Source organism: Antechinus flavipes, chromosome 5 (assembly GCF_016432865.1).
Source record: "Antechinus flavipes isolate AdamAnt ecotype Samford, QLD, Australia chromosome 5, AdamAnt_v2, whole genome shotgun sequence".
Taxonomy (NCBI): domain Eukaryota; kingdom Metazoa; phylum Chordata; class Mammalia; order Dasyuromorphia; family Dasyuridae; genus Antechinus; species Antechinus flavipes.
Genome location: NC_067402.1, coordinates 228083193 through 228106114, shown reverse-complemented (window position 1 = coordinate 228106114; position 22922 = coordinate 228083193). Strand labels below are relative to the sequence as shown.

The following is a 22922-nucleotide window of genomic DNA, read 5'->3' as shown; positions in this document are numbered from 1 at the left end:
TTTTCTTTCACAATATGACTAATATGAAAATGTTTTCCATGACTATGTATATATGTCTTACTATAAATTGCCTTCTCAATGAGGGGGAAAAGAGAAGAAGACAAGAATTTAGAACTCAAAATTTTAAAAAAGAATGTTAAAAATTGTTTTTACATGTAATTTAAAAAATGTTTAAAAAGTCATTAAATCATTCATAGCATTTCATACATTAATAGATGTATACCTAAATGAGGTCAATGACAGCAAGAAAAAACCCATATCAATGACAGCAAGAAAAAACCCATATGTACAAAAATATTCAAGGACAGTAACATTTATGATAAAAATCTAAAAATAAATTCTCTATAGGGAATGAACTGTGACCATAAGAAAAGACAAGTGAGATGAATTCATGAAAACATGACAAAACTATGAAATGACATAAAGTGAACAAAGTAAAATGTTTCTCATTACAAACACTGTAAACAAAGTCAAGAATAAAGTCAGCAAAATTCTGGTCAAATACAATTGATGTTAGGATACATCAAAATTTCTGCCAAGATTTATACCACCATAACTCAGGTGCTGTTTCACCTTAGAACTAACTATTCCTACCCTCTAAATGTTGACCAAATCTTTCCACACATGGTCAACCACAATTTCCTTCTGAAAAGCAAATTCAAGATCTCTAAAGTTAGTTACATTAGGGATTTCTTAGGATAAGACCTGCCATTTCTATGTGTTGTTTGGTCCTTTAATTGCCAATAAAAGCTCGTTTATAAAATAAAATGCAAACACTTCAGCCTGGTTTTTAAAGCCTTTTACAACCTGGCTCCACTTTAGCCTTATTTCACATTAATAATGCCTTAAGTAGTTCCAGTTTGGCTGGTACATTCCCTAAACTTGGTATTCCATCTCTTACCTCTGTGTTGGCACAAGCAGTGTCCCATGCCCAGAAAGTACTCCCTCTTCATTTTGTTTTCCAAGAATACTAATAATCATTTTCTCTCCCCCGAAGCTGACTTCTTCCTTTACCTCTGCTCCCCAGACGCCTTCTAATGATTGTTGGGAGGAGGTGGGAAGTGATGATCAGAAGACATTGGATAAAAACTTAATAAGGTCTTCTTTAACCTCTTTTACCTCCTCAATTCTTTGAAGGTTGAGATCAGGTGCCTACTACCTCCCTAATCCCCATCCATCTCTTCCCCTTCCCTTTCCCCCCAAGTTGTTAATATACATCTAATCCCTCCCTCTCTTCTCTTGTCATAAAAAATAAGCTATAGGGGTTAGTCTCACTTCTGTCTTTGTACTCCTACAGAACAGATCCACAGCATATATATCTTGGACTATCACTATGGCTAAAAATGAACAAGAGGAAAGCTGGATTATCTCTAGGAAATAGCACTACCTTTTAATCATCTCAGACTTCTCCCTGAAATAAGAGATCCTTGAAGCATACACATTCACCTCCCCACACCTGTCTTCCTATATGAATACTATATGCTTGGGAAATGTTGAACACCACAGAATTAATATTGAGGGTCACCCAGAAGTTCAATTTAAAAATTATATAAAAGAATAAGTATAAAAGATATCAGAGAGATTATGTCCAGAAAAGATAGAATAGTCATAATGGTGAAGAAGGGATAGTTGAAAAGCAGATGTATACAATGTCAACTGATAGAAAGGCACTCAGCATATTGGATTTACAGGAGGGCAAACACAAAAGGAATATAATGAAGTGGTATGGCTATGCTGTGATCTACACCGTTGGAGGGAGTACCTAAATCATTAAGATCACAGATCCAACATAATATCCCCTCTACCTAGTAACTAACTTAAATGGCTGTTCAACTGAAGTTTGAAAAACAAACTAGTGAATTAAGTGGAAAACAGAGGTTATATACCGTCCCTTTATTCTCCCTTCCCTCCCACCCCCACCACAGTGAGAATGCCCTAGAGTTCAGGGTTTCAGACAAATCACTCTGCCTCTTTATTTGTGCAGAGAAGGGTAGTTTAGATGACCTGTAAGGTCCCTTCTTTCTCTAAATCTATGCTCCTTTGACCTATCAAACACCTGCATAGTTAAGGGTTAACAGGCGATAAATAGTAAGTCAAGTATAATAGTTCTGGCTCTTGCCCTAGATGGGATCTTTTCTGTATGTGTTATGAAAATAGTGTGTAAGCACTATTTTCTACTATCTTTTTGTATTAACCCCACAGTGCCAACCACAGCAGGAAAACACCTAACAACACAAGTTTTAAATGAATGGGAGCTAAGATAGGTTAAGCATTTGACTATCAGGGAAAATATAATAATGCCAGACCTTAAATAACTCTTTTTTTCTTAGACATGTGCTAATTTACTAACAAATAAAGCACAGCTGGCTTTCTCTGCTCCTTCCCACCCACTTCGTCCAATACCTCTAAGTTAGTGCTCTTTGGCATGGAGTATGTCCCTAAGAAGGAATAAGAAGACACAAAATTTATGTAGTGAACAAGAATAACAACCAGGTTTACTATTTCCTAATACTCTTGGCTTGTTTTAGATTACTTTCTGCAAAATTATAAACATCGTTGGTGTGGAAAATGAGTAGCATTAGCTGTAACTCCTTCCACCATATGAATATTCAATATTACAGATGATATTCCAGGGGTCCTCAAACTTTTTAAATAGGGGGCCAGTTCACTGTCCCTCAGACTGTTGGAGGGCCGGACTATAGTAAAAACAAAAACTTTGTTTTGTGGGCCTTTAAATAAAGACACTTCATAGCCCTGGGTGAGGAGGATAAATGTCCTCAGCTGCCGCATCTTGCCCACTGGCCGTAGTTTGAGGACCCCTGATATAGGCCTTTACACTTAGTACTCAATGTTCTGAAGCAACTTTTTCAAGAAGGTTTTAGGGCAAGTATATCCTAAAAACAAACATTAAATTCATTGATCAAGATACAGACGAGAGTGTATGGTTTTTACTTGATGGTCCAAAGATTGAAGCACAACTCAATAATTCTTAGAAATGTAATAATTACGTCTTTACAGTTAACTGTGGGAGGTAAGGAAGAAAAAATGTCATGAAATTTGCATCAGAAATTGGTCAGAGGAGAGGGGTGGTGAAAAACGTATAAGAGAAAAAAAATTCTCAGTCTCTGAAAAGCTTTTCAACTTCTTTCAGACCTTGTGACTGTACAGAAAGGACAAAACTGTCATAGACTACAAGGTTATTCCAATTATCAAGTTTGCATTTTGCTTGGTTAAATGAATAGAAACCATCAACAAATACAGCAATGAAGTATAAGTATTTAATTAGATAAATTAGGCTATTCCCATTTATTTACAAAACATAGCTATAAGAACAATTTTTTTAAGCCCCCACTCCTCATTTCAGCTAAACACCAAATTCTTAGATTAAGTGTTTTTCTACAAGTCCTATTTATACTAAAAGCACAATGAATAATGTCCCTAAACTTTGGTTGCTTAAAAGCTTCTTGCTTCAGTGCCTGGGGTTTGAGTCATCATACCATTATTAATAAAATCATATTTATCAAGAACCTACTATGGTGCACATTTATAATATAGGCATTAAACTTTGTACCAATCAAATTTCTTAAACCTAGACTATTACATTCTAATCAGTTATGACTAAGAAAACCTCCTCTCTATTGCAATTATAGCAAATTTGGATTTTCAAAATGCCTCTCCAACAGGAAAAAGCACATAAAGGTTGAAACTGGAACTACACTCAAGTAAAGAAATACAAATCTCCAACCTGACAATTTGTACTCATTTGGCAATGGGAGTTACATAATCAACTCACTTCACATTCTAACAACTTGAGGACATAGCTCTACAATAACAAAGACTCCTCTCAGGGGTTTGGAGCTTAGCCTTTGGTTGAAACTGACCCAATCCATAGCAAATTAGGCAGGGTACTGTATAGTTGTTTGACATCACTGACTCTAAAACTAAGACTGCTGCCCAAGAGAACAAAATCCCACAGCAATTTCCAGTTTTTTTTCTATCTCTTTTTTAGTAAAAGGCTTTAGGAACTATACTATAAATAACAGGCCCCAGTAAGTCTAGATTCTCCAAGAAGCAAAGTAAACAACAATCATGAAAACAGATCCCACTGCTGAATCAAACAACTAATATCTATTCAGCTAAGTGAACATCAAACTTAGACTGCTACCAAAGTACAGAGGAAATAGGCAGCAATGCTTACAAGATACTATTAACAAAGTATAACAGAAAAGCAAACTTGCAATAAAGTTATGGTAAGAGGAGGCATCAACAGGGTATGGATATTATAGAAATCTAAATAAAAAGAAAAAACAAAGCTGGACTCCCCTCATAATGATCTTATATGAAGAATGCATAATTTTTAGTCAAGCAAACCCTTAAAAGCCTATCTGTTCCATATTATGTAAAAATTGTTTAAACTTATTTTTCTTGTCTTTATATTGTAAAGGGCTAAAACTAGGTGCACTGGAATCAGACAAGGGAGCACTTAAGGCTAATTACCAATTGGACAATACTCTATTAGCATATGCTTGGAAAATGGCCCTTTCCACTATTCCATGCTGGCTCTATCTTTCTGTGTATACAAATAACTATAGGAGGGATTAGGGAGTGGAATAAGACAAGCCAGCATCATTTGGATAGGGTCCACCCCATTCACTTCTCCCCCTAAAGACCAAGAACTTTTGCTTATCCTGACTCTGGCTGATTCTAAGGCAACTAGGGTGCTAACCCGGACATCATGTTATAGCACACTCGTTCACATAAAAATTAAAAAGGCAATTCAGCAAAGCTAAATAGTATATCAACCAAGTCTGACAGTATAAACAATATTCCATACCTGTCACCCCATATTTGCCAAGTCTTATCCAGTACCAGAACACATATTTGTATTTCTAACTGTTCTATTTCTGCTGTATTTCTAACTCTAACTCTGCTGAGAAAAAATATTTTTCTACCTAAGGCTGCTGCCCAATTCAAAAGTTGAGCAACTGGCTGCCAACATTTGACACACAGGTCCATTTCCCTTTGGGTTAATGAGCCATCAGTTTCTAGATAGGGTAGACTTGCCTTCACTAACATTACACAATCCATTTACTCCTTCTACATTAGTGACTTAAAATGCACCTTGGGGAGATACTACAAGAACATCAAATATGGACCCTTGCCAAATCTCTTTGCTAGCTAAGACAAAAGAAAAAAAGACAGCACGTGGGATGAGAAGGGGGAGGAGAACTACTAGTAGAGTTAAAAGGGGGAGCTGGGGCACGTCTGTTATCAATTCACTAAACCAGATGCCTCTCATGCTGTGAGAGTTACCACCTCCTGGGAAAAAGAGTCAGAAGGCTGTTTCTTTTCTCCACAGCTACATATTAAGTCTGAAACTGTTTATGTTCAATCTCAGATACATTCTGTTCACTGGTCCAGAGTTCCAAGTGCAGGTGCACTCAGTTAATCATCCCAACTTACTCCATAGTCACTTCTAGCAGATAAGATGTTCCAGGCATCAAGATTGTAGACTTTTTTTTGATCTGCACCATTCCAGCCCCTAAAGATTTGCTCAAAGGTTTCTGTTCTTTTCAAAATGAAAGGTGTTCCTCCAAAGAGCAAGGCAAAACTGAATTCAATCATGGAACAAATCTAGAGGTCAAATTTGAATTAACTGTGGTCAAATAGTGAAGTAAATATGAACAACTTAAATGGTGGAAATGGGAGGAGGGTTAGGAAGCAACAACAAAATTGGATTTCATCAACAGATTTAGAACAAGAGACCTTTTTACAGAAAAAAGCTTTTAGAAGGGGGAAAAAAAGGGAGGGGGAAGAGAAAGGAGGGCTAACATCTACTAGAATTTAGAGAAGCAGTATTTATGGTAACAAAGAATTGGAATCAAAACAATTGTCCAACTAGAGAATGATTAAACAAGTAGTAAACAAGTATAGTATCACTGCCCTCTAAAAAATAACATGGAGAATTCATGTTGAGACTTGATAGAATTGAGGAATTGTAAACAAAAACACAAAGAACATCATGGTGTAATTAGCAAAAAACAACACTTTAAGGAAAAAATACAAATCAAAGGTTACGCAATTATGACCAACTGGTCACCGGAAAAGTGTGGAATATTGTTATGTTAATTAAGGTTAATTGTGTTGAACAACCTTTTTTTTAGTCTGTTACAAAGGTTGGTTCATTGATAAAGGAGGGGAAACGGAGGAATATATTTGGAAATATATTCAATGTAAAAATAAGAAGGTATTTACTAAAAATAAGATTACAATTTTTAATTGAACCAGGAAATCAAACGAACTCCATGTTCTTTATGAAAAAGCAGTTTACTTTTTTCAAAATTACCAAAATATCCGAATTTGACAAAATCAGTACAATTTCTGAGATACGGATACAAAAGAAACCATTCTTACAAATATTGGGATAAGTCTTTTAAAGAAAAACCCTAGGGATATAATCATGTTCCAGGGGCAAATCCCAGCATCCAAAGTGCAAAGAAAAAAATGACCAGTGCTTACTCTGTCATATAAAGCTATGCTAATACTAATTTTAAATTCTACTCTCCTGACCATCAGGCAGGACACCCAACAGAAAATTTATCAACCTCCAGAAATGAGATTTCTCTAGATAAAGATGAGGGTCAAATATCAGCAGAAATTTATTTTTAAAAAGACTGGCTTTGACTCCAACTAATGGAAACTTCCAGTCATGTACCACACATAAATATAAGCTTTAGTATATTTACAAGGCTATGCTTACTTAATATCAAGAGCTAATTAATTCATGTTAAGCCAAGCATACTATATTTCTAACTGGCACATCAAACTACCATGTTCAGAATAGAGTCAGATACAGTGGTAAAGGAAATTTTATGTTCGCTGACTAAAGCTGGCATCCTATAGTCCTTTATCTTTTCCTTCCCCACTCTCCTGCTTTACTCTCCTGTAAGACATGCGAGTTTTGCCAGAGATGGGATTCTTGCCACTACCACAAGGAAATAGCTCTTAAAAAAAAAATCTTTGGGACAGCTGGGTCATTTCATAGGCAGCATTTACACTCCAAGCTAAAAGGAAACTTACCAAAAGCAACCACTACCACCTAGTATTTTCTAAAGAATTCATCTAATTCCCATCTCTGAATAGATCTTTCACTTAAAAGTTAACAAAAACTACCAATATTAGATATTTCTATTTGAACTGAGAATATCTATGTATATAAATTTTAATAAAAACTCCATGCACAATTAAATTTAATCAAAAGCCTAGAGAATGACAAAAGTAATAGAAGGTATAGAAGGCCACAAAACAGAGTGTACAGGTGTGGGCTTTCTTGTAGAGCGTAAATTCCAGGGAAGAAACAGAAGTAGAGAGACTTCACTTGAGCATTGGAGAGGCAAAAAAGTTGCCTTGCCGTCCCAGGGTGGTAGCAGATTTGCTCTTGCTTCCAAACCTAAAATAAAATGGGAATTATATTTAGAGAATATACAACAAAAGAACATGAACAATATATTCACCTCTTGATTGTTTTCATTTCATGTTTAAAGAAATCCTGAAAACATCAACATTGCTATACCATACTGAGCTCAGTCCCATTCAGTGTGGGGACACCTCCTGGCATAGAATATTAACACAACAGTTAAAGACAAAAAACCTATAGCCATAAAGACTGAGTCTAAAAGGGTGTGCAACACTTCCACACATGTAGACCACGCCCACTTACTTTTTTATCAAGAGGAGGAAAATGAGGATTTTCCTCCCCACCCCTCACCCACCAAGCCTGGCCATTGAATTTATTCTTCATTTTATAGTTTTTTAGTATTGTTTTCTTTTGCATAATTACAGTCACTGTGTATGCCATTTCCTTCATTTTACATCAGTCCAAACAAATCTTCGTATACTTTTTCCAAAGAAGAATTTGCTTCCTGTATTTTATAGTGTCTTGAACATAATAAATGCTTAATAAATTCCTCTTCATTCATGCAATTATGATACAGTAACATTCAATAACATCCACATGCCACAATTTGCTCAACCATAACCCAATTATCAAGTACTTATTTAGTTCAAGTCTTATTACCACAAAACATGCTGTTACAGAACCAGAACAATTACAAGATGACTACAACGCAAAAATAAAGTACTAAGAAACACCAAAATTTAAAATACATTCAAATGAACCCATGATTGCATCAATTCAAATACAAGTTTTTCTGATTCCAAATTCAATGTTCTATCATGATTCTCTGGAAGGTGCTGCAGCATTCTGGGGCATGCTACAACCAATACAATATCATCCACAAACAGAAACAGGTGGAAGATCTCATCATCTTTAGAGAGGCCCTCTATAATTTGGACTCTACACTGAATCTCTGCTCCATGACACTCTAGGCAAAATATCTACAGCAAGATAATAATAATAATAATGATGATGATGATGATGATAAAAGGTTTGAACAGGTTTCTGGCATATCTTTCAAGAAATCTTATATAACTTCTAATGTTTTAGGAGAACCTTTAAGGCACTGTTGCCCCCTCTCCCCCAATCAAATAAAAAAACTTTAAAAAAATACAGTGGGATCCTTTACTCTCTACACCTTTTAATCAACTGCATGATGATCAATATGTGGGTTCTATTATGGAATTTGACTTGTCTTTTTTTTTAAGGTGAAAAGGAGGGAGAGGGGAGAAAAGGAGCCTGAGGATACTTTAATTAAGATCATCAAGAATATCCTAAATGTATATGTATTATTCTAATAAATGTATATAAAGAAAGACATATAGGTGAGTAGTTGCTGGTGGCAAAGAACTCCTATGGATTTTTAGATGGAATGTTATGTATTTTGCTTTACTATTTTTCTATTTCAATGATTTGGGGCATTTCTTCATATGATTATTAGTAGTTTTCATTTCTTCTTTTGAAAATTTCTTCCTCTAAAACCCATGTCTTGCATAGTCTTCCCTTATATCCTCAGGTACTAGTCCTTCCTCCCCCAAATTACTCTACATATAATATCAAAAATGCCAAAAATCTTAGTTCAATAAGATTTTTGAAATAACCTCTATATCAAAGTAGAATCTCAACAGAATGAATGTAAGTTTCTTAATGGCAAGAACTACTTCGTTTTTGTCTGTGTCCTAAGAAGGCTAAGATTGAGCAAGTACTAGGTAAATGCTTGCTGGAATTTGGGACTATGACAAGAGAAAAACTAAAACGTCTGTATCCTTTGCCCTAGAGATTCCATTGCTAGGCATATACCTTAAATAGATCAAACAAAGATTCCAAATATTCCAAAATATTCATAGAAGCACTTTTGATGTGCCCATCAATCAAAGAATGGCTAAACAAAATGAATGTGAATATGATGGAATACTACTATAACAAATAATGGATATGAAGAATTCAGGAAAACATTTAAGACAGACAAAAGGATGCCTGGTGAAGTAAGCTGAGCCAGGAAAGCAACTTAGACAATATTTATTAGAACAATGTAAACAGAAAAAGAATAATAACGACTTCCCTTTCTCCCTTCAAAAAACCTCTGAAGGTTGAGCAATTATAATGACCAGCTTGATTTTGGAAAAGATTTGGAAAAATGTTCCCCTCTTTCTTCATTTTCAGAGGTAATAAACCATTTACCATTTGAATTCTCTTAGGAAAATTCTTTAAGATCAGATGGCAAGATAAAATATCAGACACTGAAGTCCTTTCTCAAACTAAAGTGCTAAACATTTAAACTCTACTGAAGAATAGTTGGCAATATTGTTAAAACTGTCAAAAACACTATTTTATAGGGAACTTATGCAGGAAAGAGCAATACGAGGATATTCTCAAACTATTTCTTTAAGAACTTTAGAACAGATTATATGACATGGGAGATAATGAACTAGGACTGCCTAGCATGGTATACCCTCATCAAAGAAGGTGCTGTGCTCTATGAGCAAGGTTGAATTGAATTAGCTCATAAGAAACATGAGATGTGCCAAGTTAAAAGAAACCACCCCAAATGTTCATAGGGAGCATCTATGTCCAGCCTATGGCAAAGAATTGTTCTGATCAGCCACAGTCGGACATACTAACTTGACTTCTAAGAAAGCGATGTCATTTTTGTCCTTTTTGAGAATGATGGACAATCAACCAACCAAACATAGGTATAGCAGACTGTAGACACGATCAGTGTGCTAGTAAAATGTTGCTTAACTTTTTTCCTTCTTTTAAAATCTTTGTTATAAAGAATGGCGGTTAGTATAGGGAAAGATAAAGGGCTGTATTAAGAAAGAAATGTGTTATTACAACAAAAGGCATCAATAAAAATTTTAAAAATAATTTTTTAAGTTCATTGACCAGTTATCTAATGGAGAATTTTTAAAATATGTATGAGATGTAGCTCCAGAACCAAGTTTAAGTACTGTCTATGATAGATATTGGTTTGTATGAAGCTTGCCAAGTCATTTAATTTCTCAATGTTCTAGACAATGAAGACTAGGAGTTTAAAGAAGGTGACAATCTGCAGTTTGGTAAATTAGTTTTCTATGTTTACCTTGGGTATCAGATTTACCATATTCTAGAAACAGTTTTTCTTTTCTTTCATATCTTTCTACTGATTTTGTTCAAACAAAATCTTGAATTTTATATAATCAAAATGGTCAGTTTTGTCTTCTGTTATCATATGGATATGTCCGAAAAATTATCTCTTTTTTTCCTCTAATTTTTTTTTAATTTCAAAAGTTCTCTTTTGCTTAGGGACTAATCAACAGTAGAAAAGCCATTTAAAAACCCTGAGAAGTCAAAGCCTACTTACTTAGGAGTATTCTTACTGATAGTAGAACGGACTCTCTGGGACAGTGAACTGGATGAAGGAGTCTTGATGAGCTGCTGTTCAGGAGTAGTCAGAGGCCCTAATACACTCACTTCAACAACAACAACAACAACAAAAATATCAACATGTGGGGGGAAAAAAAGCATTCTAGAAAAGAGCTAAAATTTATCCATGTTCAATTTCATTTAAAAAAAAGTCTCACTGGGGATACTATCAAAAGAGCTAAACTCAAAAACCCAGACATTTCTAGATCATAATCTTAGAAAATATATACTTTTTGTCATATATATATATATATATATGCAAAACCTTAACAAATGACTTACCATCTCTAGTAACCTTGCACAGATGTTTATCTGCATTATTTATCTTTCCCATGTTTGATTAAAAGATCTATTGTCCCCTAAAAAGCGCTGACAATGAAAAAGATAGCTTTAAGGAAAACAAGGAAGATAATATTACCAAAGCTAATGACGGGCCTTAATCCAATTAGATGTTACTTCTTCAAGAAGAACACTTATTTAACAAGATCTGTCTAGAGCTCTTTACCTTTAACATCTGGCGTCTGTGGTGTAGAAAAAGCATTGGAGTTTCCAATGCCATGCATTGGGTCAATGTTCTCCTGTTCTACCATCATGAACCGACTCCAATATTCCAGTGGCAGAGAAAGCAAGCATTCTACCACCTGAAAATGCCAACACCTAGAGATCATTTCCTAAACACCTTTTAAAGTCATGACACAGTGTTATTATATGTGATGAGGAATCTCTGTTGGATAGTTAAGACATCTGAAATTCACATATGCCTGTGAAAATTCAGATAATTTGTTGTATATCCTTTGAGAACTATATGGCAAAACCCACCCATACCTAGTTTATCATGTGATACAGATTTTTAGGATCATCATGTTCCCGATTACCTTGGGCTGGCGTTTGGTATCCTGTAGTAGTGTCATAGGATCAGGATTAGGTACTGCATGAGCAACTATTGTAGGACCAAAGACTTTGGCCAAATTGGCAACATCCATTTTAGTGCTGGAGCTCTGAGCAACTCTAGACCAAAGAGAATGTTAAGTCGGAAAGTATGCTATATCTCTTATAGAAATAGCAAAATATAGATCCCAACTAAAAATAAATTAGAACTCCCCACATCAGTCAGTCTAGAATCTTTCCAATTGTAAATTCTATAACCTCCAGAGATAGATGTTATCAAAGAAACATTTATACTGACCTCTGCAAGTGTATCATGAGGAAAGCTAATGTGTCTCTGTTGGCCTGGGGGAGTTCACCAATAGCCTGGTACATGGCAGCTATGCTGTTGTCTTCATCTGTGAGTTCTATAAATGAAAAGAAAATATTCAAAAGCCTAAAGGCTCCTTTCCCCTGACAGCAGGTATTTGGGTTATTGACTAAAAAGGCTCATCTATATAGTACATTTTTTATTAGGTTCATGGCTACATCAGCCTCAAGTTCCATTAACAAGCAGGATCCTGACCAGCAGCTCAATATTAGAAGTCAGAACTTAAAAAAAAAAAAATCAGCTCTTTAGTTAAGAAAGTACTTTGCTCATGATCTAAGACCACACATATTATTGCAATGATGTCAACTATGAAGGTACTCAAAAAAAGCTTTAAGAACTAAACATTTGCAGATTCTTTTTTCCTCCAAATAATATTAAAGATAATACCTGAAACAAAAGCCATCACAAAAAACAATTTTCCCCTCACATCAGTCCTTACCTGCTGCTTCCATAAAAGTCTTATTTAACCGAAAAGTCAGAAGGGGTTCCTTGAGGTTCCGAAGAAAGTCTTTAAGAAGGCCACATATAGCATGGATGTCATCTACTTTACTGAGAAGAGGCACAGTTTTTGATCGAAGGAACTTCTCTTTCAATTCTTTCACTGTCCGGTCACAACCTGAGATCCTATAGAGACCTGCCTATAATCAGAAGACCCTCGATTGAATAAAGTTCTATTTGCAAAATGCAACCACAATCCTGACTCCTGCCTCTAAATCTTACCTCATTCAACCCCCGTTGTTCAATCTCATTTACACAATGAACAATAATGGAGGGGATCATTGGTGAAGTCAGGGACACAAAATCTGCCAGAGTTCCCTTAAAAAAAAAAGAAAAAGAAAAAAGAAAACTTACAATTATGCTTCACAGCATTCAGACTAGTAGGTATAGCCTGAAAATTTTGCACACTTAATCATCTTTAAAAGATCCTGACTTAGGCTAAATTATTGTGTATTACATGTCCAAAAGTATGTATTACTAGGTATGTATGTACATATCTATATATTATATTTTACATGTGGATCTGTTTGCATACTGCATGGTATATAGGTGTGTGTGGGTGTGTGGGTGTGTGTGTGTGTGTGTGTGTGTGTGTATACACATATATACTTCCCAAAGAGACCTATCTATTTCATATCCTTCTAGTGATATTTATTGGTCAAAAACAGGTAAATGTTTTGTTAATAGTCAACAGGAAGATAAGAGTGCTGAAAAGGGTCAATGCAAAGAAAGAGTATTCTAGCAAAGAAGGAGCAATTCTACCAAACATTCCTGACTATGGAGTTTCTATATAACAATTAAAACTAATTAAGCTTAATAAGATTGCAAAGAACTAATCAACACCAAGGAACTAAGAAATCTAGTGAATCTATAAATGAGACGCTCTGACAGATGCACATTTGCTCAGCATCTTGAGAGAAATTCTTAGAACCAATAGCTTCAAACTCCAACATGGCCTCATATTACTGAGCCTCCCTTCCCTCCCTCCCCCAATTTTAAACAATGACAATTTTCAAGAGTTGGAAGGGACCTCTGAGGTCAAACCTTTACCTGTATAAAATATTCTCTATTATATTACTATCAAGTAGTCTTTCAGTCTTTAATTAGAGACCTATAATGAGGAATAATCAATACTTTCTGTGATAATACATTCCACTTTTAGATAGCTTTAATTATCAGAAAATCACTCCTTATATCAAAATTGTTCTACTCCTAGTTTCTGAATAAAGGCAAGAAACCTTACAAAATGCCAAGGGATGCCAAAACCAAGAGTTTTTGAAAGGTTTCTTCCTTCCAACATTTTTTCTTTTTAATGAATAATATAATAAAGACCAAATAAAGATTTTGCTAAAAGTTTTTTCAGTCCTAATTAGTATATTCAGAAGATAAATCACATAATTCAATATAATCATATAATTCTGTATGATTATATGAAATCTCTCAATTGCTTCAATGACTATACAGAGTCTATAAGCAGTGAACAGTTCCCAAAGTAAATTGTACCTCTCCTATTCTGACAGGTGTGCCTGTCAGTGTTGGAATGCAAGGAAGGGGACAACGATCCCGGCATTCTGGGTGAGCCACTACTCGACAGTCTCGGCACTTTAGGGACAATTTTCCAAACTTTATTCTCTTTCCACAAGGAACACATGACTCTGGTTTAATAACCTAGAAAGAATAGGCACAGAAGAAAGATCATGAAAACTAAAAGAAAAAACAGGAAGGATTGATATATAAAGGAACAGATTTAGAAAAACTTGGAAAGGCTTGCATGAACAGTTCAAGTAAGAACCAGAAGAATAACTTAAATAATAATAATGACACCATTTTTAAAAAGCTAACAAATGTATGTAAAAGACTTATGAACTATGACCTGAGGAATATGGAAACATGTCTAGAACAATTAACCTACATCAGATTGCTTGCTGTCTTGCGAAAGATGAAGGAGGAAGGAGAGGGAGAAAAATATGGAACATAAGGTTTTGCAAAGATGAATATTGAAAACTATCTTTCCATTTACTTGAAAGAATAAAAATACTATAAAAAAAGAACTATAATCAACACAATAACCACTGTTTATTTAAATCAGAGACATGGAATACTAACAAAAAAAGCAGAATAAGACATACATTTTCAAACAAAACCAATATATTAATTTCTTGTTTCACTATACTACAAGGGATAACAAAAATAAAAAATATGGTACAAGCTCTAAGAAAGAATACAATGAAATATTTTAAAGAGCAAAAAAGGCAGGGCCCAAAACTAGCTATTCCACTTAATAAATTGTGTGATACTGGGACGTAAACCTTCTGGACCCCATTGAATAAAATGGTTTAGCTACAGTAAAGATTAAATTAGAGGACATATGAAAACATTACCCAAATATTAAGTAAAAATCATTAAAGTGAAAACCAAAAGTTTCTTTTACAGACATTCACAGACTTACCGTCTTAGAAACAAATTCATGTAAGCGCATGCCTCCATTACTTTGTGGAGTACTTGAACTGTCAGTCTCTGGCCTGGACTCCACATTTCTGCTAGCCAGTGTAGAGTCACTATTCCAAGGCTGTAAAGTGCCTAAAATACACCAAAATAAACAACTCAGACTTCATGCTTTTTGGTCTATTCTAATTATTCACAGGGACCCAGGAAGCATGAAAACAAAGTTTTAATAATCTAATTTGCAACTATAAGTATTAAAAGGTCCTATCTTCAAGGTAAGTCAAAGATATGAAGTCAATAATAAATGTCATAGCTAATGATTGAAATGTCATAGCTAATGATGAAGTCAGTATGGTGCTTTATCAATCTAAAATGCTCTATTTTTCTTCATGGATCAGAAAGAAACTTCAACACATCCTGGAAAGTTTATTCTAAGAACAGGACTCCAATTTTACTATTTTCTTACATAAGCATTGTTAGCTATAAACCAAAATGACCTGTTTTCCTCCGATTCCTTGTCCAATGGGGCACAGTTTCAATAGTGGATATTGCTTCAATAGGACCACCATCATTTGGAACAGTGACTGTAGTTTTTGCGACTATGGATTCATTCCCCTAAAAGAAAGGAATCAATGAGAGAGGGCAAATATGCTGCAAGAGACAAAACAGCAGAGTAAATGAAATTTCTCCCTACATAAACTTTTTGGCTCATGATAATCTGTTAAATTCTGATTAGGTTTTAGGGTACCAAATGGGTTTTTTCTATGTTTACAATCTCATACTTTAAAATGAAAAATTTGGTTATAATAACACATACCCAAGTCATTTAGAATCAACTATAAGGCTAAAATTGCTCAAATTAGATGTGGAGTAATCTAGTTCATCAAGGAAGTGACAGATTATATTGTACAGAAAAATTTTCCTCCATCAACCAGATCTCAAATGATAACACTGCATTACTGACACTAGGAATTTTCAGTGCTAGAGGACAAAAATCTCTTGATGTTCATAACCACAACTGTCTCAGCTGTACTGCTCTCACCTGGTCTATTGTAGAACCAATGGAACGGGTTTTCTTTACTGGTCCTGGTGGACCTTCTATAAACTGTCGACTATTGGAACGCTAGAGATGAGACAAAGAATGATAATGTTAGGATGGAGTAGTAACCTTTTGAGATAAAAGGACTAAACTGGCAAATCTTTATCAAGTAACTAGGGACTAAAGCTTGGGGTAGGAGGATTAAAGTAGAAGACAAAAGAGAAAGCAAAATATGCCCTTCACACCTTATATCTTCATTTCTGTATTTAAGATATATTCACATAAAATGGCTTTAGTGTCCTGAACTATCTGAGTAAGCTTTGAGAATGTAAACGACAACCAGAGTAAAAAAGGGCTTGCAATCCTATCTAAGGTCAGGCACAATTTTGGGACAACAACAATTGCTCCAATTGAAATAAACACACACACACACACACACACACACACACACACACACACCCCTACTTGGAGCTTTTCTTAGGGCAGCAAAATGTTTCATATAAAAATTAACATGGCAACTGATAGCAGGCATAAATCATATTGTTTTCTAAGAATGGAAACTGATAAAACGCAGGCCAGAAAATAGGGCTGGGACCTGGTCATTCACTCATAGAACAAACCACAATTTAATGATGCTGTATTTCATACCCCACCATCCCCACCCCTAGCTCCCTTAAGGCCAAACAGGACCAGGACATTAGGAATTTGGCATTGCAGCTGAATTTCATGTCATAACTTTTCTACTTCCTTTGGTTATAGCAAAGAACCCAACATACCCTCTTTTCTCTCTTCTTCAACCTTAAGGTCTTCACCATAGAAGAATCCCAATCCTGTTGGAAATCGCATTATCATATTAAAATTTTTTTTTTTGTTAGGACTGCACTGACCCCACATCCAAGTTTCCAGAAAACTTTTTGTCCCAACCCAACTTGCCTCCAGATTTAATAGGGAACAAAGTTCAAATTAAACTCTACAGCCAAAACACACTACATATCTTTATTGTTGTATCAGAATCTTCATCATTCCATGGACCGTACTGCCTATGGGGTAGTTTGCCATTTTCTTCTCCAGTGAATTAAGGCAGAGAGAGGCTAAATGACTTGCCTCTGTGTGCCAGAATCACACAGCTACTAAATGTCTGAAATCGGATTTGAACTCAAGTCTTTCCAACTCTAGGTCCAACACTCTATCCACCTAGTTGCCTCTACAGTATCATTATAATATCCTTAATAACTGAAACTATGATTGAGATAATACACATACATACATGTAAAGGTTTCAAGTATAGATCAAAAAGTCTATCAAGTCTACTAAAAGTCTTGCTTTTACATTGTGGTTTTCATTATTTCCTAATTTTATTTTGCCAAGAGTTTAAGAATCTGCAGAAAGCTTATACACTTCACTAATCTAACCAAGAGAGAGACACCATTCCTACCCTCAAAGAGCATTTTTCTTTTTTTGATTATTATGTCAATGCTGCTACTTAAGAACTGCCTACACAAGTCACTGAATTAAGTCTCCTCCTTATGCCTGATAATGGTGCTTTATATTAAATAATTTGAATTTAGAATCTTTTTATTAAAAGAGGCTTACAAAATTTTCCACCCAATAGTTACCTTTTCAGTCTTGGGAAATTTTTGGTCTAACAAAATTATAATTCTATTCATAATCAGGAAAACTTGGGCCACTGGTCACTTGATTCAGTTTGAGTTACTGTGAATATTGATTTATAATGAATCATGTCTATAATTTTAAGAGTTTATAATGCTCTGAAATTTTTACTAACACCCTAGGTTTAGTTAATTTTCCTCATTTCAAAAAGGTAACAATTAATTTTTGAACCTGAAAAGTAAATAACTCTTTCCCCCCATGAAGTATATTGTATTTGAAGAGGCTCTCCCAATTAATATCATATTTTAAAATATTTTACCATTTTTGGTACCTTAGAAAAACTGACTATCAAAGAAATTTCATTATTACTCAATTTTTTTTTTGATAGCCTCCTGGAGAAAAACCCAAACCAGTAGGAAAGAAAGCCTTTTCTTATCATAAAACACTGTGTACAAATGCATCTTATAGTAGTTGCCAATCCCTCTCACACTTTAGAACTATTTTTTGTGTATCAGTAGTTTCCTTCTACTTGGGACATATATATATAAACCACTTTCTCCTTAAGCCCTGCACTTGAAAAATAAGGTTTAAATCTACTCATCTAAATATGTATCTGGGATGGGCAGAAAATTGGATAACCTATCCCTATGGGGGCACCCTCTCTCTATTCTCACCCCAACACATCCAAGTTGCTTAACTGTTTATGTGGTTTGAATGAAATAAGTCACCAATTCCATTTCTTATGACAAGAAGGACTATCAGATGTTATCATTTAACCTACAGATTCTTCTCTCCCTTTCTCTCCTTGTAATCATCCGATCTACTATGAAAACCTAAGGACTCATGAGTCCCGCCATCAGTCCCTCCCTTGCTGAATCCTTATGACTTTGGGACTTCTCCATTCACCCTGATGCAGATCTCCCCAATAAAAAGGATAAGCTCCACAAGAATAGGAATTACCTAACCTTTTCTAGTTATATTTTGAGTGGTTAACACAGAGTTTGGGACATAGTAAATGGTCAACAATTTTGTTCATTCATTCACCAAATTACAAGAAAGCAGATTATATTTGAAAAATGTTTTGTTTCTTTTTAAATTTACTAGTTGAGACCTTGATTAATTAGGACATCATTAATTTCAATGCTGAATTCTGAACTGTGCATTCTTTCTTTCAGAAAGAAAGCCTCTTAAATAGATGTTTGAGAGTGAGAATACAGGTGATAGAAAGACATTTTTAATTGCTCTGTCAAAATTCAGAGTATAGTAACCAATGAAACAACAAGATAGCAAAGGAAGGGAGTGTTGCCTCAGTGTGCTTGGGGTAGAGTGGAGGGAAAATGGAGGTGGGGTGGGAAGGAGAAGAAAGGGGGAGAGAGAGAAAAAAGAAGAAAAAGGGGGAAGAGAAAGGAAATAGGGAAGAAGAAAGGGAGGGAAAAAATCTAAAGGGAGAAGAGAAATAGAGACTTTTCGGAGCTTTATCAAAGCTTCATTACCAGGGATTCATCAGTCTTGTCAAAGCTGATATCTGATAAAATGGAACCCGACTCGTCAATGGTTGACAGTCTAAAGAGTGAAACAACAGAGTATTAGTCACAGAAGGCAGCAGAAGGTAAATTCTAAGCTCAGTGAGTTCCACTGGTCAGGTCACACCATACACACAGCAGTCTGTTTCATATGGAAACAACTACAAGGGCAAAGCTTGGCTGTAATTTTTTTTTCCTTGAAGGGCTTACATAGCTAGCTCCCAGTTGCAGACAAGAGGAGGATGCTCCACCTTCCAAGCTGTGTTTCTACCACAGGCAACTCAAAATCTGTGGCAAGTGAAAGAATGAAATTTAAACTGATCTAAAATGAAGCTGTGTTCAATGTAACACAGATTTACTCTAGCACTAGTTTTCTAAGAAATTGACTCATATGTTTTTAGTTATAACTATCTCTCCATAAGACAACTGGACCCTACAACACAACAGTACCTAAAGCTCTGACTTTCGCATTTTCTTTACTGGATGTTAAATTAAATGGTGAATTAGCTGAACTAGAATTGCCTGGCTTAAGCTCACAGCTTAGACACTTTCTAAACCAAAAAAGCTACAATAAATCTTTGGAGAATAAACACAAAGGATTCCTGAATTGCCACTTCCACTATAGGCTTCTTAACAATGTGCAGAATTACTTATTGATGTGCAATTTAGTCCCAACATCGAAATCTTATCAGTGGCAAGACAAAGTCATACAAAGAGATAAAAGGCTGGCCCCCAAACCTTCGTTTCCCACCCTCCTTCTCCTCATTTTTCCTGCTTTATTCAGCACACACTCCAGAAGCAGAATATTCACAAATTCAGATAATAAGAACTTCGGACAGCTGTGTTGTTCCTGATCAAACAACAACAGATGCTGTTCCCCCACCTTTTGTTCCCAGCATTGCCGCTGGATTGCTGGCCCCTGTTGAGGAAAGCCAGAGCTGATTTTTGTTCCTCGCTTAGTTGAATACTGCCAGATGCATCACACATGAGCAGCTCCCGAATCAGCTGAATCTGTCGTTCCTACAGACCACAGCAGAGTAAAACATCATAACTAGCCAGGGGAGAAAGCTTCACCTCAGATTTATGGGCCAGGCAGAGCAGAAGACATTAAAATACAGCATTATGCAAATAGGCTTTCGGGAAGGTTACTACACCAATAGCATATTAATTCACATCAAGCCTAGATTGTTTTCAGTTCCTGAGTATTAAAACAAACTCTATTTAAAATAGTGGGGTTTCTGCTACAAGACTTCTAGATTACACTGCTAATATGAAAGAAGTATTTTAAAATGAGGGCCTTAAAGTAGATTTGTCATAGCAAACATTTCAGCAGCATCTTATGGGACAATTGTTGGTTTTTTCCTACAGGTCAACACAGGCACCTATCTACCTTTCTAAATGGTGGAGCAAGATTCATTTAAAATGGATACTAACCTGTAACATAGTGGAACCAAACAATTTAAATTTACCCAGGCATCTCAAGCACTGCACCAACATGGATTAGGGCTTCCTACCTGAAACCTGACACTGCACTACTGTATAATAACCCATCCTAGTATATTAAAATGCTAGTGCTCTGTCAATCACACTGTTCAATTGCTTGAATAATCCTAATTCTTTGTTCTGGAACAGAGAATAGTGATACAGAAAGCCTTGTAGTATAATCTTCTCTATTACAGTGACCAAATAATTAGAAAGAGAGATAACCACAGGAGGCGTCTACAATGTTTAAGGCATATCAAGGGAGAGCCAATATCTCATGCCAGACTATGTAAATCGAAAATATCCTTTGCAGAAAGCTTGGAGACCTCCCATGCAAAAGGCTGACATTTCCAGTCCATCACAAGATGCATTGGAAAAGATCCTGTCTTGGTTGCTAGTAAGAGTTATAACTCAAAAACAATACATACCAGCTTTTCACAGTCAGCTTCTGCTCGTTGTCTCCGTTTGATCTCCACATCTACCTGATTTCGTGCATGCTTCAGTTTCACATCCAGAGCACTACGTTCTGTCTCTGCTTTCATTAAAAGATCCTTATATCTTCCCAATTCATGCTCTGTCCTTTGCCATTTCTTGCGAAAGTCTTCAAAATTCTTTGCCAACTGGATAAATTCTGAGGAAAAGGAAAAACATCAATAATTCAAAGAGAATAAACTCTAATAAACAAGTCCAACAATTAGATTTATTCTAAATGAATCATTAAAAGACCAGCTGAACCATGAGCAAATCCAGCTGAAAACAATCTAGTTCCAACTATAGATTTTGGACGGAAACTCTTTGCTCCACACTCTTCCATATTTGAGGGTCTTACATATTTCATAGGGAGAGGTTCCTGTTTTGATAGGCCACTTTTTCTTTGGCCAGTGACATCTGTTACAGAATAAGCTACTCATCAGTCATCTGGCTCCAGATGTGACACTAAAGCTCTTGAAGAGAATGCAATCAAAAAGAAACACCTTTGGGGCATCTGTCATATACCAGGACAGTTACAGCTATAAAACAAAAACACTCTTTTACAGTCATGCATTGCTACACCAGACACTGAACAGCACATTCAAATGTAACTGCTGTAATATGCTCCAGTAAATATAGATTGTTATATATGTCTAGACCTGTAATTCCACTTAGCTAGATAATTATACAAATATTGATTTGTAAGTAAAAGCCAATTTGCTTTAGCTGTTTAACACTACCCTGAAGGGTATATAAACAGTCAATTGCAAAGTTACAGAAGATTCTACCTATTTTTGGTAAATCATGGATGGGAGGACATGGAGTTTCTCTGAAAGCCTGCAAGAAGGAAGTACCTAAATTTAGGCGATAGTAACTACCTATGTGGCCAAAAGACTAATGCATCACTTTTTGGTTACTTTACAGTTAAGAACTATTCATCTATACTTCTCACTTGAAATATTTGTCATATAGTTAATCTCAAACCTACATTGAATCACTACTTTATGATAAAAATTCAAGCATGCAGTTCTGGCATTGGTCAACTTGTCAATGTGTGAAATTTTATGATTGAAATTAAGCCATATTACAGACTAATAGCATGTTCTCAGAAACACTTTAAGCCAAATTGAACTTAAAGTATGTAGGTTTATGTAATAGAAAAAAACCTGGCACAATGGTTATTCATTAACTGGAGAATGGCTGAGCAAATTGTGTTACATGAATATGTATGTGGTATATGAATATAACAGATTATCACCCCATAACAAATGGCACACTTATACAAAAAAGAAAGTTGGGAAGACTTGTAAAATGCTAATGATAGCATGACAAACAAAAGCAAGAATAAAATAATCACAAAAACAAAGAAAAACAGGCTATATAGGACATCAGAACTCTTATCAAGGTAAAGACTAATCTTCAGAGGAATGAAGGTAAAACATATTTCCCTTCTCTCAGCAAAGTAGTAGTACTGTAACTGTAGACTAAAGGTATAGAATGAAGCTCATGTTATCAGTGTTATGTGTGTTTGGATTAACTGCATTATTTCATTGTTATAAAGATTCTGGTAGGACAGTACTGAATAAATTATTAGAAAGTAACAGAAATGGGAAAGCAGGATTAACAAAATATTTTTTTTAAATCTAAGAAGCCTAAAGAAATTTAAATAACCCCTTAATTTTAAACACATTCATTTGGCAATATTTCACAAAGTCAAATTTCTAAAAAAATGACAAA

The 22922-nt window shown here is 35.3% G+C and overlaps 1 protein-coding gene across 2 annotated transcripts in view; it reads right to left on the bottom strand.

Annotated features, from left to right (window-relative positions):
• Nucleotides 1-6308: 6308 nt before the first annotated feature.
• RACGAP1 (Rac GTPase activating protein 1) overlaps nucleotides 6309-22922 on the bottom strand; it is a 39501-nt gene continuing 22887 nt past the window's right edge. For both annotated transcript variants that reach the window (XM_052000744.1, XM_052000745.1), the window contains exons 3-17: nucleotides 21143-21345; nucleotides 20116-20252; nucleotides 19203-19272; nucleotides 16875-16928; nucleotides 16102-16182; nucleotides 15557-15674; nucleotides 15064-15194; nucleotides 14118-14282; nucleotides 12837-12932; nucleotides 12556-12754; nucleotides 12048-12153; nucleotides 11737-11869; nucleotides 11367-11502; nucleotides 10800-10908; nucleotides 6309-7450 (exon numbers count right to left, since the gene is read on the bottom strand). In XM_052000744.1, coding sequence (XP_051856704.1) covers nucleotides 7375-7450; nucleotides 10800-10908; nucleotides 11367-11502; nucleotides 11737-11869; nucleotides 12048-12153; nucleotides 12556-12754; nucleotides 12837-12932; nucleotides 14118-14282; nucleotides 15064-15194; nucleotides 15557-15674; nucleotides 16102-16182; nucleotides 16875-16928; nucleotides 19203-19272; nucleotides 20116-20252; nucleotides 21143-21345 — 1814 coding nt within the window. In that variant the 3' untranslated portion in view covers nucleotides 6309-7374. The remainder of the gene's footprint in view (nucleotides 7451-10799; nucleotides 10909-11366; nucleotides 11503-11736; nucleotides 11870-12047; nucleotides 12154-12555; nucleotides 12755-12836; nucleotides 12933-14117; nucleotides 14283-15063; nucleotides 15195-15556; nucleotides 15675-16101; nucleotides 16183-16874; nucleotides 16929-19202; nucleotides 19273-20115; nucleotides 20253-21142; nucleotides 21346-22922) is intronic.